Source organism: Sapajus apella, unplaced genomic scaffold (assembly GCF_009761245.1).
Source record: "Sapajus apella isolate SASKATOON/1434 unplaced genomic scaffold, GSC_monkey_1.0 scaffold22, whole genome shotgun sequence".
Lineage (NCBI taxonomy): Eukaryota > Metazoa > Chordata > Mammalia > Primates > Cebidae > Sapajus > Sapajus apella.
The window spans coordinates 14,626,233-14,645,893 of record NW_022436962.1 but is presented as its reverse complement, the minus strand read 5'-3'; the positions used below and the strand labels follow the sequence as shown (position 1 = coordinate 14,645,893).

Here is a 19,661-nt window from a genome sequence, read left to right as displayed (position 1 = left end):
CCTGTAGGAGGGAGCTGATGGAAAGGGGATCACCATCCAGGAGCTCCCCGCAGGCAGGAAACATGTGCCAGTAGCAGGCACACCTAGGGCTCTGCAGAGGGTTGGGGGAGCATGTCGCCCAGTTTGTGCCGCACTAAGCACTGGCTGGAGGAGGAAGGGGCCCAGAATGCCATCTGGACACAAGTGCTCCCTTACCACTGGGGCCTGGTCATCTCAGGCTTTTGTGTTGGCTCAGCCACTCCCTCTACAGATAATGCTGCTCAAGGCAAAGAGGCTTAGGTGGGTCTCCAGGGCAACCGCAGCTCAGAAGCTGGCCCGCCTCCATGGTTCATCAGGGAAGCTGTGGCTCCAGCCTCCTGGGACACACACACACACACACACACACACAGACACACACAGACACACACACGCACGCACGTACACCCCACAAACAACAGCCCAGGCTGGATCTTTCCTCTGGTCTCTTCTCTTGGTAAAACTTCTCAGAGACCCAAAGAGAGGACCCAAAATCCTGAGGCCAGCTGGCAGCAGCAGGGAAGCCAAGGGAGGCTAGAGGATGTAGTCTGCCCTGCCCTGCTGTGGCTGCTGAACTCTCTTCTTTTTCTTGAAAACATCCAGACTCTTTCTTCTCCCAGACTGGGAAGCAGAACACAGGCCCCCTGCTGCAACGCTGCCCCTGAGCAGAGGCTGACGCCAGAGGTAAGAGGGAGTCTCCCCAGGAGACAGTGTCTTTCCCACCCGCGCCCTGGCACAGCTGCACCTTTGGAAGTTAGGGCCGAGGCCTGGAGCTGGGTGGGGTGGCCTCAGAGGGTGTGGCAGGCTGGAGAGCATAGAAAGCCATCCACCACCAGGGCCCAGATGGCCACAGGGAGGCCCCTTTGGTCCTCACCAGTTCCACAGGAATTGGCAGCCCCTGCAGCATCCTCGGGGCTACAGCCTGCTCCTTGTTGTGTAAGCCTGTGGGAGGCCATCGCTTCTGTCTGTTCTGGAACTACGAGCCCCTCGGGAGGACTCAGCTCCAGCAGGTTCCCTTCTGCCTTTATAGAGCGGACACGGGCAGGGGGAAGGAAAGTGAAACCCAGATCAGAGACTCTTGCATCGGTTTGTGAACTGTGATTCAAGCACCTACTAAGTCCGAGGCACAGAATCAGGCTCTGGGGATGCAGCAGCGCCCAGCGCCCGAGGGTGATGGATGTACCTCAGTCCTCTCTACCACAGAAGAGTCTGTGCGTCCCCGGTAACATGCCCAGGAGAGCGGGGCTGGGCAGATCGGTTCAGGGTGGGGCGCCAGGGAGAAGATCAGGTTTGGAAGGGAAGTCTGGCTGCAACCAAGGCATGAGGGTCGGTCCCTTCCCACTGTGATCATCAGACCTATGTTCACGCCCTCTCCAACTGCACCTCCGCCTCAGAATGGGGAGGACTGGCTGCCATTCATTCATTCATTCAGGAACTGCTTATCAAGGGCCACTGTGTGCAGAAGATTCAACCAGCACAGCTCCCGCCCTTGAAGAGTTCATAGCTGGGTGCGGGAGAGATAAATACACCAAAAATGTGAGAAACGTGTCTGCTGGATGCTGTGGTGCTGGGCCCCTGTGCCAGGCCCTGGTGGTCGGGATCAGTGCTCCATGGGTGGGTGGGGAGGGGCCGGCTGCAGAGAGGAATTGTTTCTTGAGGGGTTCCTGACAAGTGAGCAGATATCTGTCAGGTGGGCAGAGGATCCACAGGTCAGGCCTTCTCACACCTGACTTGGTGGATTACAGGTTATTTTTCTATGATGCCAAAGAGAAATAAGATCAATCTGCAATCTGTAAAGTTGGACTTGGGCCTTATCAAACACAGGGCTGGGAGGAAGATTAGCCAGAGAAGCGCCTACTCTCTGCCCTACTGAGAAGTCTCTGCCCAGCCTGAGGTTCTGGGGTCAGGAGAGTCAGCCTGCCGGTGCAGTGAAGCAGCCGGTGCTTTGGGACAGCCTGGCTCAGGTGCTGCTCTGTGCCCGGGCCTGGCAGGTCACACAGGGCAGCCCCTCTCCCTGGCCTGCAGATACCCAGCTCAGCTTGAGAGGTGGAGGACCCGGGTCGGGTCCGTGGGCCATGGCTTCCTTTGCACTGAGAAATCAGCCTTCCTGGACAAGGTCTGCACGCCCTTACTGGTTAGCTGGAGCCTGCGCGGGGCCTCGGTTCTCACTAGAGGTGAGAGCACTCTCATCCCTGCCGCAGGGGATCAGAGCCCTGTTTCCAGCTCCAAGGGCACACCCCACATGGTTCCCACCATTGAAACATTCCTGGTCCCCCTCCGCGTGCCAACTGCATGGAACCAGAGACTCTTCTTGCCCTTCAGGCACCACAGAGAGTTCTTCCAGCACAGCTAACGAGCCACAGCTGGCAGTGGCGCCTCCCAGGGAGCCGCAGGAAAGACTTTATCCTCAGGGGTGTGCAAAACAGGCTGAAAGGAAGGCTCTGACAGTGTGTGGGTGGGGGGAGGGGCAATGAAGAGGGAAGGAAAGAGGAAAGGGGACATCAGAGAGTGGAAGATAATGGGCGTGGGTGAGTGATACCAAAGGACAGCGACAGAGCACACGAGGGCTTCCCTGTCATCCGCTCTGCTCTGTAAACCCGAGGCCTCACCACCTGGGCCTCTTGAAACAGGGAGGCTCAGCTCTCCCAACGCGGTGACCAGAAGCCAGGGCTGGGGAAGGCCAGGAGCCAAACTGGGGTCAAGATTACACCAAGCCAGGTGGTCCTTTACTTTGTGTGCCCTGGGCCCCTTTGGGAGTCTGTGAAGCCTGTGAACACATTCTCAGAAAAATGCTTCTAAATGCATAACAGCAAGTTGATTGGGTTCCCAGTCTCAGCTGTGGGTCAGGTTCTGGGGATACCCTGGGATAAGGAAGCCCCTCTGGAGTTTGTCTGGCTTGCCCACCTGCCTCTCTGTCCCTATTTTTCCTCCCTCTGTCTCTCCCTCCCTCCTTTGCCCTTAAGAACTTAATCAGACCCACTGAAGAGCCTCCTGGGGGAGCAGCTGGCACCAGGACAGAAATAGCACCAGCAGAAATCTTGTCTCTGCCAAAGCCTCCAGTCCTGGCCAGAGTTGCAGGGAGTGAGGGGTTGGGGAATAGATGACCCAGAACAACTTCCACCCCTGTGAGACCCTACACCTGGGCCAAAGAGACTCAGAGCCCACAGAATTCAGGACTCAGGTGGGATCTCCCCACTCAGCCCCTGCCATCTGGAGCTGGGGGTGGCAGGTGACAAAGCACCTTCTCTAGAGGCCAGCTCAGGTCAGGAGCCTTAAGCCTAGAGAAGCGGGACCCCACACAGGCTGCACCCCAGGCTGCACTCAGGCTTGCTTCTGGTCTCACTCTGCCTCAAGGAGAGGAGTCTAGGGGTTCAGGAGACATGCCACCCTGTGGGCACTTCCTTCCAGATCGGGCTTAGGGAGTGAAATCAGAATTCCCTGCCAGACAGTCACCCGCCCACTTCCCCACAGAAGGGGCCACTGAGCGGGGCAGGTGGCAGTGCCAGCGAGCAACACTAATTCAGAGGGTGGCAAAGAGGTGGCTGGTTATGGGGGTGTAGTTGGGCCTTGGAGGTGGAAACTGGGGTGTCTCCATGCATGTTTGCAAAACCCCTTACCATTTGGGTGAAGCAGAGGTAGGAAGAGAGGCAGGCAGGCTGGGTGCCAGGAGCTGTCCCCACCCACCTCCGTGTGCCAGAAAAGAACTCTGAGAAGTCCAAGAATGGTGTCTGAATCTCACCCTCCACGTTGTTGGGAAGGTATAGTTGACAAGGAAGGAAACGGAACGTGCTTTATTTCATAGTTCGTTAGCTTATGTGGCCATGGCATGGATATTCTGAAGTCCATTTAACCAGGAGGTAAAAGTTATCTTCAGTGTCTCCCATTGCTTCTCCCACATTTCTCTCGGCCACAGGAGAGCCCTCCATTGCCAAGCCACTCTCTTGCAATCTTCTTTCAGCTCAAATGCAAAACCAGATTAAGAAGAAAAAAAGCTCCTAAGGAGCTTTGAAAAATGCCCTCTTGTTCAGGGTCAGGTCCGGTCAGGTCTGCAGGGCTTGTTCCTTGATCCAGCCATATGGCTTCTCCATCACTGATTCATTCTTTTGTTCGGGCACTCATTCATTCGTTTGCTATTATTAAGTGCCTACTGACTATGTGCCCAGCAGCGACGGAAAGGCGAATAAGGCACAGATCCTGTCCACATACTATACCCAGGGTCAGGGAGGTAGGCAGTCATGCTCAGTAAAGTGCTCTTGAGCTATGAAAAACACCTGTGCAGCCAGGTGTGGTGGCTCATGCCTGTAATCCCAGCACTTTGGGAAGCCAAGGCGGGTGGATCACGAGGTCAGGAGTTTGAGACCAACCTGACCAACACGGTGAAACCCCATCTCTACTAAAAATACAAAATATTAGCTTGGTGTGCTGGCGCACACCTGTAATCCCAGCTACTCAGGAGGCTGAGGCAGGAGGCAGGAGAATGGCCTGAACCCGGGAGGCGAAGGTTACAGCGAGCCCAGATCGCACCACTGCACTCCAGCGTGGGTGACAGAGCAAGACTCCATCTCAAAAAAAAAAAAAGAAAGAAAAACATCTGTGCAGAATGCAGTCAGGGGACAAGGTAGAGAGTGGTCACATCTACCTGGGAGGTGGAAAGGTCAGGAAAAGCTTCCGAGGGTGCTGACCCTAGCTAGACCTGGTCTCCACGCAGAATGGGCAGGCATTTCAGGCAGAGGGAGGAACACTGACAAAGGCATGGAGCTGTGAAATAGTCCAGCACGTTCAGTAGCCCTTGCAGGAACGAGTGACTAGGCATGCTTGTAGTACTTTTCAGTGGCTACACTATTCACTCTTTTGGTGCTGAGCATCAACCTAAGCCAGATACTTTTAAAAAGACTCCAGGGAAAGTGACATATTCAGTTACAGTTACAGCCCTTGTGCCTGATGGAATCCTTTAGCCTTAGGCAGAGACTCCTGGTGCTCATGGCTCTCTAGCCATAACACCCCCAATCCTGTGCTCCTACCCCACAGTACACACAGCACTGCCCAGCTCCTTTATTCTGGGCACATAAAGCAGGTAAGGGCTGAAAAGTAAACGTCCTAGCTGCTATTGACCCCAGGAGTAGGGTCTAATGGTCCATTCTTCTGTCTCAACCTCCCAGGTAGGGATCAGCCGTGTAATCTGAATCCTCCATTGACGATAGGCTTAGGTTGAGTGAAGAATGAAAGTTTTCAGATTTCTTTCTTTCTTTCTTTCTTTTGAGATGGCGTCTTGTTCTGTCACCCAGGCTGGAATGCAGTGGCACCATCTCAGCTCACTGAAACCTCTGCCTCCCCAGTTCAAGTGATTCTCCTGTCTCAGCCTTCTGAGTAGCTGGGACTACAGGCATGTGCCACCACGCCCAGCTAATTTTTGTATTTTTAGTAGAGACGGGGTTTCACCGTGTTGGCCAGGCTGGTCTCAAACTCCTGATCTCAAATGATCCACCTGCCCTGGCCACCCAAAGTAGCTGGGATTACAGGCATGAGCCACCATGCCTGGCCTGTTTTCAGATTTCCTAATTCTGATGGTTGCTAAAGGAGTTGGTCATTCAAATCTCCAATGGTAAGTAGGGATTTAGTTGTGGCCTTCCAGAATTTGCTGCTCTCCCATAGTAACGTTCCCTCTGTGCCTGATTCTCTACCTTAAAAATTCATTTCTCTCAGTTAAGAATTGGGGTGCAGGCTGGTGGGAGGGTGGCCTAAAAATGCATGTGTCCTCCAGAGGTGACACCTCCCTCATCACCATGCTGTTGAGACTGAGCTCATCTGACCTCTTTCTCTGCATCTGGAGGGTCTAAGCAGGAACAGGATCACTGGCTCATGGAAGGGGGAACTTCCTGGAGGGAGGAAGGTGCAGAAAGGGAAGTGGGGTACCTTGAAGACCCACTTCAGGCTTTAGCTCGGGAATGTCATTTCCCTTCACTGTTGTTAGAAGTACAGACCACATCTGACAGGTCATGGAGTAGCTCATTCACCCATTCATTCATTCATTCATTTATTCATCTATTCAGTGAGTCCTTTATCAAATCTGTATTAAGCAGGCCCGTTTGGGGGCTCCATGATGAGTTAGGGTAGCTGCCGTCATACCTCCTGCTCCACTTAGCTGTCTCACCTGTGCTGTGGCTGAATCCTCCCTCCACCTGGGACCCCTTCTCCATCAGACCATGAGTCTGAAGCTCACAGTCACCTCTCAGCCCGCTCTGGCCCCTTTCACCATCTAGGGTTACTCCTTCCCCTCTCACATCAGTGCTGACTCTATGCTTCACCAGAATTCCCTCTCTACATTGATGTCAATGTGTTTACTCATCAAATCTTGCATCTTCTGGAGAGCAGGATCCTGCGATCCTTTCATGTATGTGTCCCTCCACAGATTTGTACACAGTGCTTGATTAATGCTGAATGGATGAATGAATGAATGGTGGGTAGGCTGGGTTTCTTCAGGTTAATGTCAACCCCATATGGTTCTAAGTGTCCTTCATCAATAAGCTGGAGGCATTTAGAAACTGAGGGTGTTTTCCTGGTACATTGACAAAGGATGCATCTGTCCCGAGTGTGTGTGTGAGAGTGTATGTGTGTGTTCTAGATTAACATAGGTTGTATCTGCTCTGAGTGTGTGTGTGTGTTCTCCTAGATTAACATAGGATGTTTCTGTTCTGAGTGTGTGTGGGTGTGTGTGTTCCCCTTAAATCACAGGGAAAGCTTGTGCTTAGCCATAGTCAGTATGTTTCCTGCTTTGTTGGGAGTTAGTGGGGATGCAGAAGGCCATTTCTCTGGGCATGATCCTGGGGATGCTTTAAGGATTGTTATAACCGTTAGAGTCTCTTACTTTTATATGATCTTACAGTATACCAAGTTTATTCACAACTGCTTCTCACAACAGCCCTATCTTGTCTTACAGAATTAGAAATGATTGCCCACACCTACTTGAGGCCACTCAGCTGTGAGGGCAGAGCAGGTCTTTTCCCTGGCTCCCAGCTCTCCTCCCTGCCCCTTGGATTCCCGGGTTCTCCACCCTAAATAACTGAGGGGCCCAGGAAAGACGCACCCCTGTCCTGTCTCACCAGGACCAGGGGCCATGTCCCTCATCTCATGGCTTCGGTGGAATGAGGCCCCATCCCGGCTGTCCTCCAGGAGCCCTGCTGAGATGGTGCTGGAGACACTTATGATGGAGCTGACGGGGCAGATGCGAGAGGCTGAGAGGCAGCAGCGGGAGCGCAGCAATGTGGTCAGGAAGGTCTGCACTGGTGTGGACTACAGCTGGCTGGCCAGCACACCCCGGCCCACCTATGACCTCAGCCCCAGTGAGCGGCTGCAGCTGGAGGATGTCTGCGTCAAGATCCACCCATCCTACTGTGGGCCTGCCATCCTCAGGTGAGCGCTGGGAGGGGGACCTCTGTTGGGCTGCAGGCTCCAGGAAAGCTGGCTGCAGTGGCAGGGGCCTGAGGCCACCATGACTAGAACCAGGGAGCCTGGATGACCTAGTTATCTGTTAGAAGGAGCAAGAGGGGAAAAGGAATCTGAAAGAGACCAGGAATGCTGGGCTAGGGTTAGAGTCCAGCGGGAGGCAGGAGGCAGCTCCTGGAGGCGTGTGAGTTTTGATTCATGAGAACACAATGCCTTTGAGTTTTCTCTTCTCCTGCCCAGATTGTTATTGTCCTGGGTTTTGATTTACTTGCTTCTTTTCTTTCATCAGTTTATGTCCAATATTATCTTCTTGGAGAAGTTTTCCCAGATGTCTCTCCAAAATCAGATTCTTAATTATCCTAGCTTATGTTAGCTTTCACACTAGTCAGCCCACAGGTGAGTGAGCGCCCACGTGTGTGTGTGTGTGTGAGAGAGAGACAGTGAGAAAGAGAGGGAGAATGTGTGTGTGTATATAGGAAAAGTTCAGACAGAACCCTGGGGCACTGCTTGGGTACAAATGTTCCAGAATATAAATGTAACCTTACTGAAGCTGTGACCACATGGTCCTGTCTCAGAAGGATTGGTGCTGAGGTCAAAGAAGCATTGGGTAATTTCAAAATAACTCAAGTTCTTTATCTACACTTCTCTCCATAAAGGAATATAAATCCACAATAAAACATCTTAAAATTCCTGTTAGTCTCCCAAAATCTTCCCTCATCCATCCCTTTAACCAACATATGCATTAATTGTACACCTTTTTCTTTGAAATTGCCTTTAAAAGCTCCTCTCCTTCAGCTCCATTCACCTTCTTCAGCTCCATCCACGCTCCTTGGTTTTTGTAGTTGCTTTTACCACCCCTCCCCTTTCTTCATCCAGGCCGAGAACCTCCCCCTCCCCCAGTTTTCTGATTCTGCACTGTGGAAACCTCCCAAAGTGTATCTATTCCAGAAGCACTTGGGGACAGGGGTGGGTCATGGGATGGAGCTGCTGATAAGGGAATCTGGGCTAGCAAATCAATCCTCAAAAGTGAGGGGGAGGCTGGGTACACACAGGTCATGATTTTCCTGTCTCATTTCCCATCTCCTGTCACTGCTGAGAAGACTGAGAAGTACTGACTCTCAAGCTGGTGGAGGAAATCTGGTATTAAATAGACTTGCTAACCTTAACTCATGAGCTCTAAGCAGAGCTAGCAGGCAGAGCAAACAGCTTGGGAAAACACACAGGCCCCCGGGGAGAACCTGGGACATGTGGGGGCCACAAGTGGTTCTTCCGGGTTGATGTGTAGGGTCTTCTGGGGAAGTATCAGGGGACCCCTGTTCATGGCAAACAGCTCACCTGGAAGGAATATCATAGGGGCAATGACATCATCAGATATATGTTTCAGAAAGATCATGCTGGCCAGTGGGTAGAGACAGGAGAGGCTTGGCCAGAAGGCCTCCCTCCCATCAGTAAGGCAGCCACAGCAAAGGACTCCCCTTAATGCTCCGTCATCAACAACCTTAGGTAAGTGTCAGGATCTTTACACACCTTAGTTCATTATAGCTCACAAAAAGGCAGCTATCATCTCAGATTACAGACGAGGAGGCTGAGGCCCACGGAGGCCAGAAAGGGCAGAGCTGGGTTTTGAACTCAGGATTGGTTGAAGCAGTAGCAATGTGGGGTGGTTCCTGATTCGCTTCAGGAGCAGGGTAGCGTGGGCAAACTGGCCACCAGGATGTACGGGCAGCCCCTCGGGGTTAGGCACCCCGGGTGCCAGGCCCGCTGTTGCGGGCTAATGGTCCCACGTGCCCTCCCCTCCCGCCCAGGTTCCGGCAGCTGCTGGAGGAGCAGGAGCCAGAGGTGCAGGAGGTGTCCCGGCTTTTCCGCTCGGTGCTGCAGGAGGTCCTGGAGAGGATGAAGCAGGAGGAGGAGGCCCATAAGCTGACGCGCCAGTGGAGCCTGCGGCCCCGCAGCAGCCTGGCCACCTTCAAGACCCGCGCGCGCATCTCTCCCTTCGCCAGCGACATCCGGACCATCTCCGAGGACGTGGAGCGGGACACGCCGCCGCCGCTGCGGTCCTGGAGCATGCCCGAATTCCGGGCTCCCAAAGCTGACTGACCCCTGCCGCTCCCCTGCCCAGAACTTGAGCCGTCTACAGGGGGCATGATAGGCTGGTGACCGGGGCGCCGGGCCCTGGAACCTACCCACCTAGCCTTGACGACGAGACGAGACCCGAGGCGGCCCCATCCCAAGACGCTGCTACACAATGAAGCGACTCCCCGCCCCACCCTCTTCCTCTGGCCACAAAGCCGAGTTAGGTCGTAGAGCAGCACCGCCCTCGCCCTCTCCCTCTCCTGCGCTAGCCTGCAGGAGCACCCCCTTCCCTAGCTGGCAGATTCAAGACCTTGGAAGACAGACCATTGCCCCATCCTCATCTCTGGCTTCTGTCTAAAAGGGGAGAGTTGCCCTACCTTTTTGCAAGACCTAGATGTATCACCCCAATTTCAGGGATGTCCCATTCACTCCCCTACCCCCATCCCCAATGATAAGGGACCTGTTGAATGGTACCCATTCTTGCTAGTGACTGGCTGAGCTCACCACTGCAGGTGGGTCACAGCCTCACCGGCAGGTACAGCTGGAAGCAACCAGAGAGACAATTAGATCCACTTTCTTCAGCTAGTAAATTCGGAAATTGAGGCTCAGAGAGGAACACTTCTTCCACCTTTAATTGTAGCCAGCTCCTCATGAACAGTGAGATTTCCTGCATGAATAGTGTCTGTTCCTGAGTCTGGAGTCCTGGGCTGTGATGGGACAGGTCCAAAGGCTGCATCTCTACCTACCTTTGGCCTGATCTATCTCTTACCTTGGCACTGGGATGAGGGTCTAAGCTGCTCTCCAAGAAGGGTAGCTAAGGGTGGAGGTAGGTTACTCATTACCCCATGCCACAGTGTCATCACATGGGCTGTGGCCAGTGCCTAGCAGCTTCTTCCAGAGGCTAAACTTCAAGGCCTTCAGACGCTGCTGTAAAGAGGTTTTTCAATTCCAGGATTCCCCCTTCTGCAGCTGGTCACACCTGCTCTCTGACTTTCTCCAGGAAGTGATGCCCAAACCCCTGACTGACCATGAGGCACCTGAGTGGAATGTTCTAGAAGAGCTTCCTGCAGACTTCATTGTCCTTCCATTTTCTAACATGGTTAGGCCTTGATGATGGGCATGTGAATTACCCACTGTGTGGATCATCCATGGAAAATCTGGAAGGCCAGGAGGCCTTCTCACACACTCTGGGGTTGAAGTGGAGTATAAAGGGGATGGGTGGGGAAAGTGTCTACCCTCAACTACCAGTGCCCACGCAGAAAATGCAAGTGGATCTTAATAGTAGCCTAAATAAAATGCCAGAAGGAGATATAATCAATGGAGAGTTGCGGGGGCAGAATCTGTGTATTCCCTCAGTGGAAAAAGGTTTTTTTTTTTTTTTTTTTGAATGATTTGGTTTTGAATTATTTTCACTGGAATCTGGACAGAGAATCATAGGATGGTGGAAAACCTCTGATCCAACACTATCAAGGTGGAAGTTGTTTGGCTAATTAGTAGAGTTTGAAAATCACTTAAAATATACATCTTAAACATCTTACATATTTTATTTGAAGACATAAAAAGTTCACTTGATTGCCAAACTTTTTTTTTTTTTTTTTTTTTTTGAGATGGAGTCTTGCTCTGTTGCCCAGGCTGGAGTGCAGTGGCACAATGTTGGCTTATTACAACCTCCGCCTCCCGGGTTCAAGCGATTCTCCTGCCTCAGCCTCCCAAGTAGCTGGAACTATGGGCGTGCGTCACCATGCCTGGCTAATTTTTGTATTTTCAGTAGAGATGGGGTTTCACTATATTGGCCAGGCTGGTCTCGAACTCCTGACATCGTGATCTGCTCTCCTTGGCCTCCGAAAGTGCTGGAATTATAGGTGTGAACCACCAGGCCCAGCCACCAAACTCTTGATTAGGTACAAGCTGTGCTTTTTTGTGACCTGTATGTTTTGTCTGGTGGGAGTCCTACACTTAAGTTTTCTTGGTGTGTACTTTAATCATAACAATAAGAACAACTGGAATAAAAGTTTTGGAACAAGCAGAAGTGACCCTTGGTAAGCAGACAGCTCAGCTGGTGGGGCAAAAGTGTTGGGGAGAATTACAAAAAGGTCTCCACACTGTGGGCTTTCTGGGTGCCCTGGATATGGGTCAGCAGATGTTTTAGAGGAAATGGTTAACCTGGAAGGAGATTCAAAGGAGGCTGGATAAGAGAATATCTATTTTTCTTCTTCCCTACCACCTTACACATACCTATTATCTCCAAAGAAAGGGAAGACCTGAGGGGCTTTCAATGTGTGTGTGTTTTTTTTTTTTTTTTTAAGACGGGGTTTTGCCATGTTGGTCAGGTTGAACTCCCAACCTCAGGTGATCCGCCCGCCCTGGCCTCTAAAGTGCTTGGATTACAGGTGTGAGCCACCACGCCCGGCCCAGCGTGGTGTTCTTTTTTAAGTAACTGGCTGCCGATGAAAACCTTTCCTGCCAACCGCAGGCATGTGGACAGAACTCACCAGCCTCCTCAGACACTGGTTGCCCTACTACAGGTAATCCCTGCTGGTGGCTCTCAAATTCATGAGGGTCCAGAAGTTGTTCCTCTGGATTCAGGTTGTTAAAGGGACTAATGATGTCTGCCTCCATTTCTATTTTTAAAAACTCAATAACTACAAATAAAAGAACAAAAAGTTGGAGAGTGTCCTTGTAACTATTTGATGAGTGGCTGGTGGTATTTTGGAGGGGACAAGTTGAGCGTGTTCAAGACTGCCACAGCCAGCCTGTTTGCACCCAGATCACCACCACTAGCCACTAGAGGGAGTGGGTGAGAGGCCTGGACTACTTGGTGACTACATTTTTTTAAACTTATCATGAAAATATTCAGGCCGGGCGTGGTGGCTCACACCTGTAATCCAAGCACTTTGAAGGCCAAGGTGGGTGGATCACCTGAGGTCGGGAGTTCAAGACCAGCCTGATCAACATGGTGAAACCCCGTCTTTATAAAAAAAAGTAAATAAATAAATGGAAAAAAAAAAAAAGAAAACTTTCACACAAAAAAAAGTAGAGGGAAAAGTTTAAGAAGCCCCATATGCCTATCACCAAGGTTTAATGGTTACTAACATTTGGCCATATTTTATTTTTGTGTGTGGAGTATTTTAAGATAAATCCCAAGATGTTGTGACACTTCATCTCTGAGTACTTCAGTATGCACTACATAGGCATAAGAACTTCTTCCTATAATACTGTACTACCATTATCACTCTTAACAAAATCTGAGTACTCAGTATGCACTACACAGGCATAAGAACGTCTTCCTATAAGACTATACCACCGTTATCACGCTTAACAAAATTAACAGTAATTCCTTAATATTATCTAATGTCCTGTCCATATTCAAATTTCCCTGTTCCCAAGAAATGATTCTTGCAGTTTATTTCTTTGAACAAGGATCTAATCAAGCCCCAAACATTGACAAGAAAGTTGCAGTTTATTTTTGTTATTTTATTCACAGCTTGTTTTAAAGTGGTTATATAGTATTATGTAATTCCACAATTAGCCTAATGATTCTCTTACTCAGATTTTTAGATCATTTGATTAAAATTCTTCCACAGTTGCAACCAAGATTCCTTCATATTTTGAAAAGAAATGTTAAAAATTGAGAGTAGACAGCACGGTGGCTCAGACCTGCAATCCCAGCACTTTGGGGAGGCCAAGGTGGGCAGATCACTTGAAGTCAGGAGTTCAAGACTAGCCTGGCTAATATGGTGAAACCCTGTCTCTACTAAAAATACAAAAATCAGCCAGGCATGGAGACACATGCCTGTAATCCCAGCTACTCAGGAAGCTGAGGCAGGAGAATCATTTGAACCTGGGAGATGGAGGTTGCAGTCAGCTGAGATGGCACCACTGCACTCCAGCTGGGCAACAGAACCAGACTCCATCTCAAAAAAAACAAATTGATAGTGACAATATATCTAATATGACTTTTTATTTGATGAAAATACTTGTCACATCTTATGTTTTATTTCCTAGGACATGCTTGCAAATAGCAACCTAAAACCTTCTCCCTTTTCCTTGCCACTTAGAAACAAAACACCAAAATTTATCAAAATAACTCAAGGGAAATCTTAAGAATTCCAATAACAGATAATGAAAAAATTTTGTCTATTTTTGATGCCATCATTCATCATGTAAATTTCAGTCTATTTCTTAATATTCATATGATCTCCCAACAAAACACAAAGTTACTTCAAAATTTATTCATAGACAAATTATTTTTAGACAATTATTTTGATTTGTCACCTTGATTCATTTGTTAAAAAGGGAAATTGGCATCTGTTTCCTTTTATGAATATTACTACATATTGCATCAAATTAGCATTATTAAAGACTTAAACATAAGACCCAACACCATAAAAACCCTAGAATAAAATCTAGGCAAAACCATTCAGGACATAGGCACAGGCAAGGACTTCATGACTAAAACACCAAAAGCATTGGCAGCAAAAGCCAAAATATACAAATGGGACCTAATTAAACTCCAGAGCTTCTGTAAAGCAAAAGAAACAATCATTAGAGTGAATCGGCAACCACCAGAATGGTAAAAAATTTTTGCAACCTACCCATCTGACAAAAGGCTAATATCTACAAAGAACTAAAAATCTACAGAATCTACAAAGAACTAAAAGAGATTTACAAGAAAAAAACAAACAAACCCATTCAAAAGTGGGCAAAGGATATGAACAGACACTTTACAAAAGAAGACATATATGAGGCCAACAAACATATGAAAAAATGCTTATCATCACTGGTCATTACAGAAATGCAAATCAAAACTACATTGAGATACCATCTCACACCAGTTAGAATGGCGATCATTAAAAAATCTGGAGATAACAGATGCTGGAGAGGATGTGGAGAAATAGGAACACTTTACACTGTTGGTGGGAGTGTAAATTAGTTCAACCATTGTGGAAGACAGTGTGGCGATTCCTCAAGGACCTAGAAATAGAAATTCCATTTGACCCAGCAATCCCATTACTGGGTATATATCCAAAGGATTATAAATCGTTCTACTATAAGGACACATGCACATGAATGTTCACTGCAGCACTGTTTACAATAGCAAAGACCTGGAACCAACGCAAATGCCCATCGATGATAGACTAGACAGAGAAAATGTGGCACATATACAGCATGGAATACTATGCAGTCATCAAAAACGATGAGTTCGTGTCCTTTGTAGGGACATGGATGAACCTGGAAACCATCATTCTCAGCCAACTGACACAAAAACAGAAAATCAAACACTGCATGTTCTCACTCACTAGGTGGGTGTTGAGCAATGAGAACACATGGACACAGGGAGGGGAGCATCATACCACACTAGGGTCTGTGCGGGGGAACTAGGGGAGGAGGGACAGTGGTGGGTAGGGAGTTGGGGAGGGATAACATGGGAGAAATGCCAGATATAGGTGATGGGGAGGAAGGCAGCAAACCACATTGTTTGCTGTGTATGTACCTATGCTACAATCTTGCATGTTCTTCACGTGTACCCCAAAACCTAAAACGCAATAATATATATATATTTTTTTAAATTAGCATTATAATACTAAGGTGCTAAAGACAAAAACAAAAATTATTTATCATATTCAAGGCAAAAATAATAATTTAAGTTTCTAAAAATATGCAAGTTTTTATATAACTGAAAAAGGTGTTCACAAGCCAATAGAGGTTGGGAAGTGTTTTCTAGAACATTTTACTATATTGCATTCCAGTTACAATTCTTTTGCTGGAACAAATATAATATTCTTTAAAGCCCTGCAGTAAAAGTTGGAAGTTTTCCAGCTCGGGCTCCCGTCTCAGCTAGGATTTGATTCAGGGAAAATTACATTCCAGGAACAAGCTGTTCCTCTCTGTGTGAACTGAGCACTGCTGTTAACTGCCTCCAAGCCACTTCTGGCACCTGCTCAGGGCCATGGGACTTTCTAGAATCCAGGGCAAAGGGGGATACAGTTGAGGTTGGCCTCTCCTTAGTAGAAAAGAAATCAAGCCACTAGGCAAAAGAAAAAAATAAAAGGCTCCAAACTCCAAATGGAATGGCAGAAATATCTACTTTGTCCAAATAAGCCAGCCCAATAATACTGCTATAAACAGAAAAGACTTTGTCATCAAGAAACTCCTTTAACATTTGAATGACGCTTTACAGTTTACAAAGTGCTTTCACTCATATTATTTCACTTGATCTTGAGGGGGTGGGAGAGTAGGGGGTGAGGTGCATTATGTTTTGTTTCACACGGCATTAAGTGGTTGCCTAGAACTGGAAACCAGAGCTCCTTCCACATGCTGTGAGCATTATAGATCTTTCTGTGTTCTCAGAACAGCCTCCAAATACTCTGTCACTGTACTTATCACAAAGTGATGTAAATGCACATGCTTTAGCTGTCGATTCTTCCTCCCACTTTACTGTTCCCCCCCCCCCAGTACTTTATGAAATCTTTAAGTGCAGGAAGCAGGCCTGTTACCTCTGTGTCCCCATCTTCTGGGTACACAGTAGGTACTTTACAAATGCGCTTAACAGATAGGTGCATAGGGACACCAACATAGACAGCTTACCTAGAACAGAAGCAGAATGAAGAAATGAATGAACATTGAGGCAATTATGATGCAGCTGTATCATTCATTAGATTATACATTCTTCGAGGAGCTGCAGTGCTCATGTCTGATTTCAGTTTGTGTCACTCAAGATATGTCTCTCACACGGTAGTCAAAAACTCAAGAATGCATTCCTTTGCTCATCAAATATTTACTAAACAACGATATGTAATAATTATAAAGGAAATGGGGCAGGGGTGTGGTTACCTTATCTATAAGCCTTCTAGCCAGATAAGACTCTTGCTGTCTTGAAATTATTAATAATTTTTTAACAAAGGGCTCCAAATTTAATTTTGCCCTTATGTAGCTGCAAATTATGTAGCTGGTCCTGATGGCACCCATAATTGAGAAGTTCAGGGTTGTTACTGACCAAACCTGAACACAACAGAATGTGCGCTCTCTCCTCCTCCTCCTCTTCTTCTCCTTCTCTCAGTCTCTCTTCTCTTCCTCCCCTTCTACTCTCTTTTTTTTACCATCTTTTAGCTCTGCCTTCTTCTATGTGATGGTTGACTCTTAGCCACTTCTTTTAGTGTGATCACATCCCTCCCTGCAACTAGAAAAGATGGCTGCTGGTCATTCAGGCAGATGTGTCCCCAGTTTAGCACTCCCAACACCCATATGCTAATCCCAGAAGAAGACCTTGTGGCAGAGCTGGTGAGCTAGTCACCAAACCTCACAACTACATGGTATTTCCGCCTCCCTTTCCTTGGCAGTAGTCATGTGACCAAGTTTGGCCACTGTGCCCAGCCAAACTTGATTTATACTTGAATCATAACAATAAGAACAACTGGCATAAAAGAGTTTTGGAACAAGCAGAAGTGACCCTTGGTAAGCAGACAGCTCAGCTGGTAGGGGCAAAAGTGTTGGGGGAGAATTAGAAAAAGGTCTCCACACTGTGGGCTTTCTGGTGCCCTGGATGTGGGTCAGCAAACGTTCTAGAGGAAATGGTTAACCTGGAGGGAGATTCAAAGGAGGCTGGATAAGAGAATATCTATTTTTCTTCTTCCCTACCACCTTACATATACCTATTCTCCCCAAAGAAAAGGAAGACCTGAGGCTTTCAACATGGTGTTCTTTTTTAAGTAACTGGCTGCCGATGAAAACCTTTCCTGCCAACCGCAGGCATGTGGACAGAACCTCCTCAGACCCTGGTTGTCCTACTATGGGCAGGCAGAATGTGAGCAGATGGGAAAACCTCCATTCTAGCTTGGCCCATTAAAAACCTTCCAAAAGTGATTCTTTGTCTTATTTCCCCATTTGCTGGCTGAATGGGGAGGATTCTGAGACCCAAGAGGAGAAGGTAGTCACAAGATGAAAGAAGCCTGGGTCCTCGAATGACCATATGGAAAGCCATATTGGATTTACGTGAATTACAAATATACTTCTATCTGTTAAACCACCGAGATTTGAAGTTTATCTTTGCAGATGTTGGAGTAACTGATCTGTAACCAACATACACCTTGATTGCCCCTACTTGGAGTGTCTACCACTCATGGACCTGTTTCTATTGCTGGGGAATGAGGGACTAAGAGTGACCTATTCCAGATCATGTGCCCCTCTGGGAACCTGGGGCACCAGATCACAGACCCACTTAGGACCACATGAAGTGAAAAGGTGGTGTTGTTGCTACAAGAAAGTGGATGGGAAAATACATGAGACGTCCCCCAACCCTGAAGTCAGCTTCCAGAGCTCTGAATAAGAGAGCAACCTAAAATCTCAAAAGGGTCAAAAGATGCACTATTTGAAAATCTGAATAGCTTAATATTAAAATGGTCTTATCACTGACTGCTGTAATATCATTTCAGTTCTTCCAAAGACCTTAAAATTATCTTTACTCTCATAACCAAGGTAATTTGCAGAAGCTTTCATCCCACTTTTATTCTTGCTTCAAAGATGACAAATAAGATTCCAACTGAAGGTCTCATGGGTGGGAAAACGAGAAAGTTTCTTTGCCTAGCCCTTCGTTTCCATATCAACCTTCTGCCAGGTGTAGATATATACGGGAAGAAATGACAGCCACCATTATCCCTAATAGGAAGCCAGCTCACTATTATTGCTGAGAAACTTTTCATTGGATTATTTTTTCCCCTTGCCATTCCATCTTGTCTTAAAGGTTAACCTGTTTTTGCTGTTGTTGTTTGGTTGGTTTGGTTTTTTACCAGCAGATTTTGCTCTTCCTCAGGGAGACAAAAGGAATTTAACAGTCTAGATAAAATTGTTTGAATTTTGAGGCTATCGAACATTCTGGATTATAGTTCTAATGAAATTATTCTGCCACTTACATCTCTGCAAATCATTCACTCTTGAGGCTCCTGTTCTTCGTCTATTAGAGAAGCATAGATACCTTTCTACCAGCTAGGCTTATGGTGAGGTTTAAATAAGATCAAATGCTTTGCAAACTATAAAAGAACTTTTAAGTTTAAGATCTTACAATTGTCTGTGACAGTCTTCTCTTCAATTAGTATGGGTAACCGAAAGTCGACTGAACACACTGAAGAGCGAAACTGGAGTGTCCAGACGTGGCTCTTTAATCATTGCCCTTGAGCCCAGTTTCCCTCATCTTTTAGATCTGTGGTTCTTGAGTTTGGCTGCACATTAGCTCATCTGGAGCCCAGGCCACATCTCAGGCCAATTAAATCAGAGACTTGGGATAGGATCCAGGCATCAGTGTTTCTAAAGTTTTCTAGGTGATTCCATTGTGCAGCCAAGGCTGAAAACCATGGTTTTAGATTATTCTTTCTGGAGAAATCAGGAAATTCTCTGTTGCCACAACTGAATCTATCTAACACATGCCTTAATTATTTCAATAGATTAATGAACTTTGGACTTATTACAATGGCCTTATGTGATCTTATGTTAGAGACAGATGGTTGTAAAGTTGTTTATCACATAGATGTTTATCATCTATGATTGATGTTTATCATCTCCTTAGCAGCATTCAGGAAATGCTTGAAGATGAGATGTATCTTTTTTTTTTTTTTTTTTTTTTTTGAGACACAGTCTCACTGTGTTGTCCTGCCTGGAGTGTAGTGCAGTGGCGCTATCTTGGCTCACTGCAATCTCTGCCTTCCGGGTTCAAGCGATTCTCCTGCCTCAGCCTCCCAAATAGCTGGGATTACAGGTGCATACCACCATAGCTGGCTAATTTTTGCATTTTTAGTAGAAACAGGGTTTTATCATATTGGCCAGGCTGATCTGGAACTCCTGACCTCAAGTTATCCACTGGCCTTGGCTTCCCAAAATGCTGGGATTACAGGCATGAGCCACCGTGCCCAGCTGAGATGTATCTTGTCAAAAGTGCTGCAAATACCATTTTATAACAACTAGAAAATTGAGAAGGTAATAAGATCTGAGCTTTTTCTTAAAAACCTGCAAGAATACAATTACATAGGATAAAAATTATCTGGTGTCTGTTACAAACACTATTCATAAGGGGTGTGTGTGTGTGAGATGGGAGAGGAGAGAAGGGGGGGAGGGAGGGAGGGAGGGAGGGAGGGAGGGAG

The 19,661-nt window shown here is 47.5% G+C and overlaps 1 protein-coding gene across 1 annotated transcript; it reads left to right on the top strand.

Moving 5' to 3' along the window:
• The first annotated feature begins 295 nt into the window (after positions 1-295).
• RD3 (retinal degeneration 3, GUCY2D regulator) lies at positions 296-10,849 on the top strand. The gene is made up of 3 exons (XM_032289154.1): positions 296-699; positions 7,119-7,425; positions 9,264-10,849. The coding sequence occupies exons 2-3, from the start codon at positions 7,130-7,132 to the stop codon at positions 9,553-9,555; spliced, it is 588 nt and encodes a 195-aa protein (XP_032145045.1). The 5' UTR covers positions 296-699; positions 7,119-7,129; the 3' UTR covers positions 9,556-10,849.
• Positions 10,850-19,661: the final 8,812 nt, after the last annotated feature.

What these genes read in the sequence shown, in the direction of transcription:
- RD3 (XM_032289154.1), top strand. Translation starts at nt 7,130, where the DNA reads ATGTCCCTCATCTCATGGCTTCGGTGGAATGAGGCCCCATCCCGGCTG. An exon ending in TGTGGGCCTGCCATCCTCAG is followed by an intron (nt 7,426 to 9,263) that starts GTGAGCGCTGGG and finishes CCTCCCGCCCAG; the next exon opens with GTTCCGGCAGCTGCTGGAGG.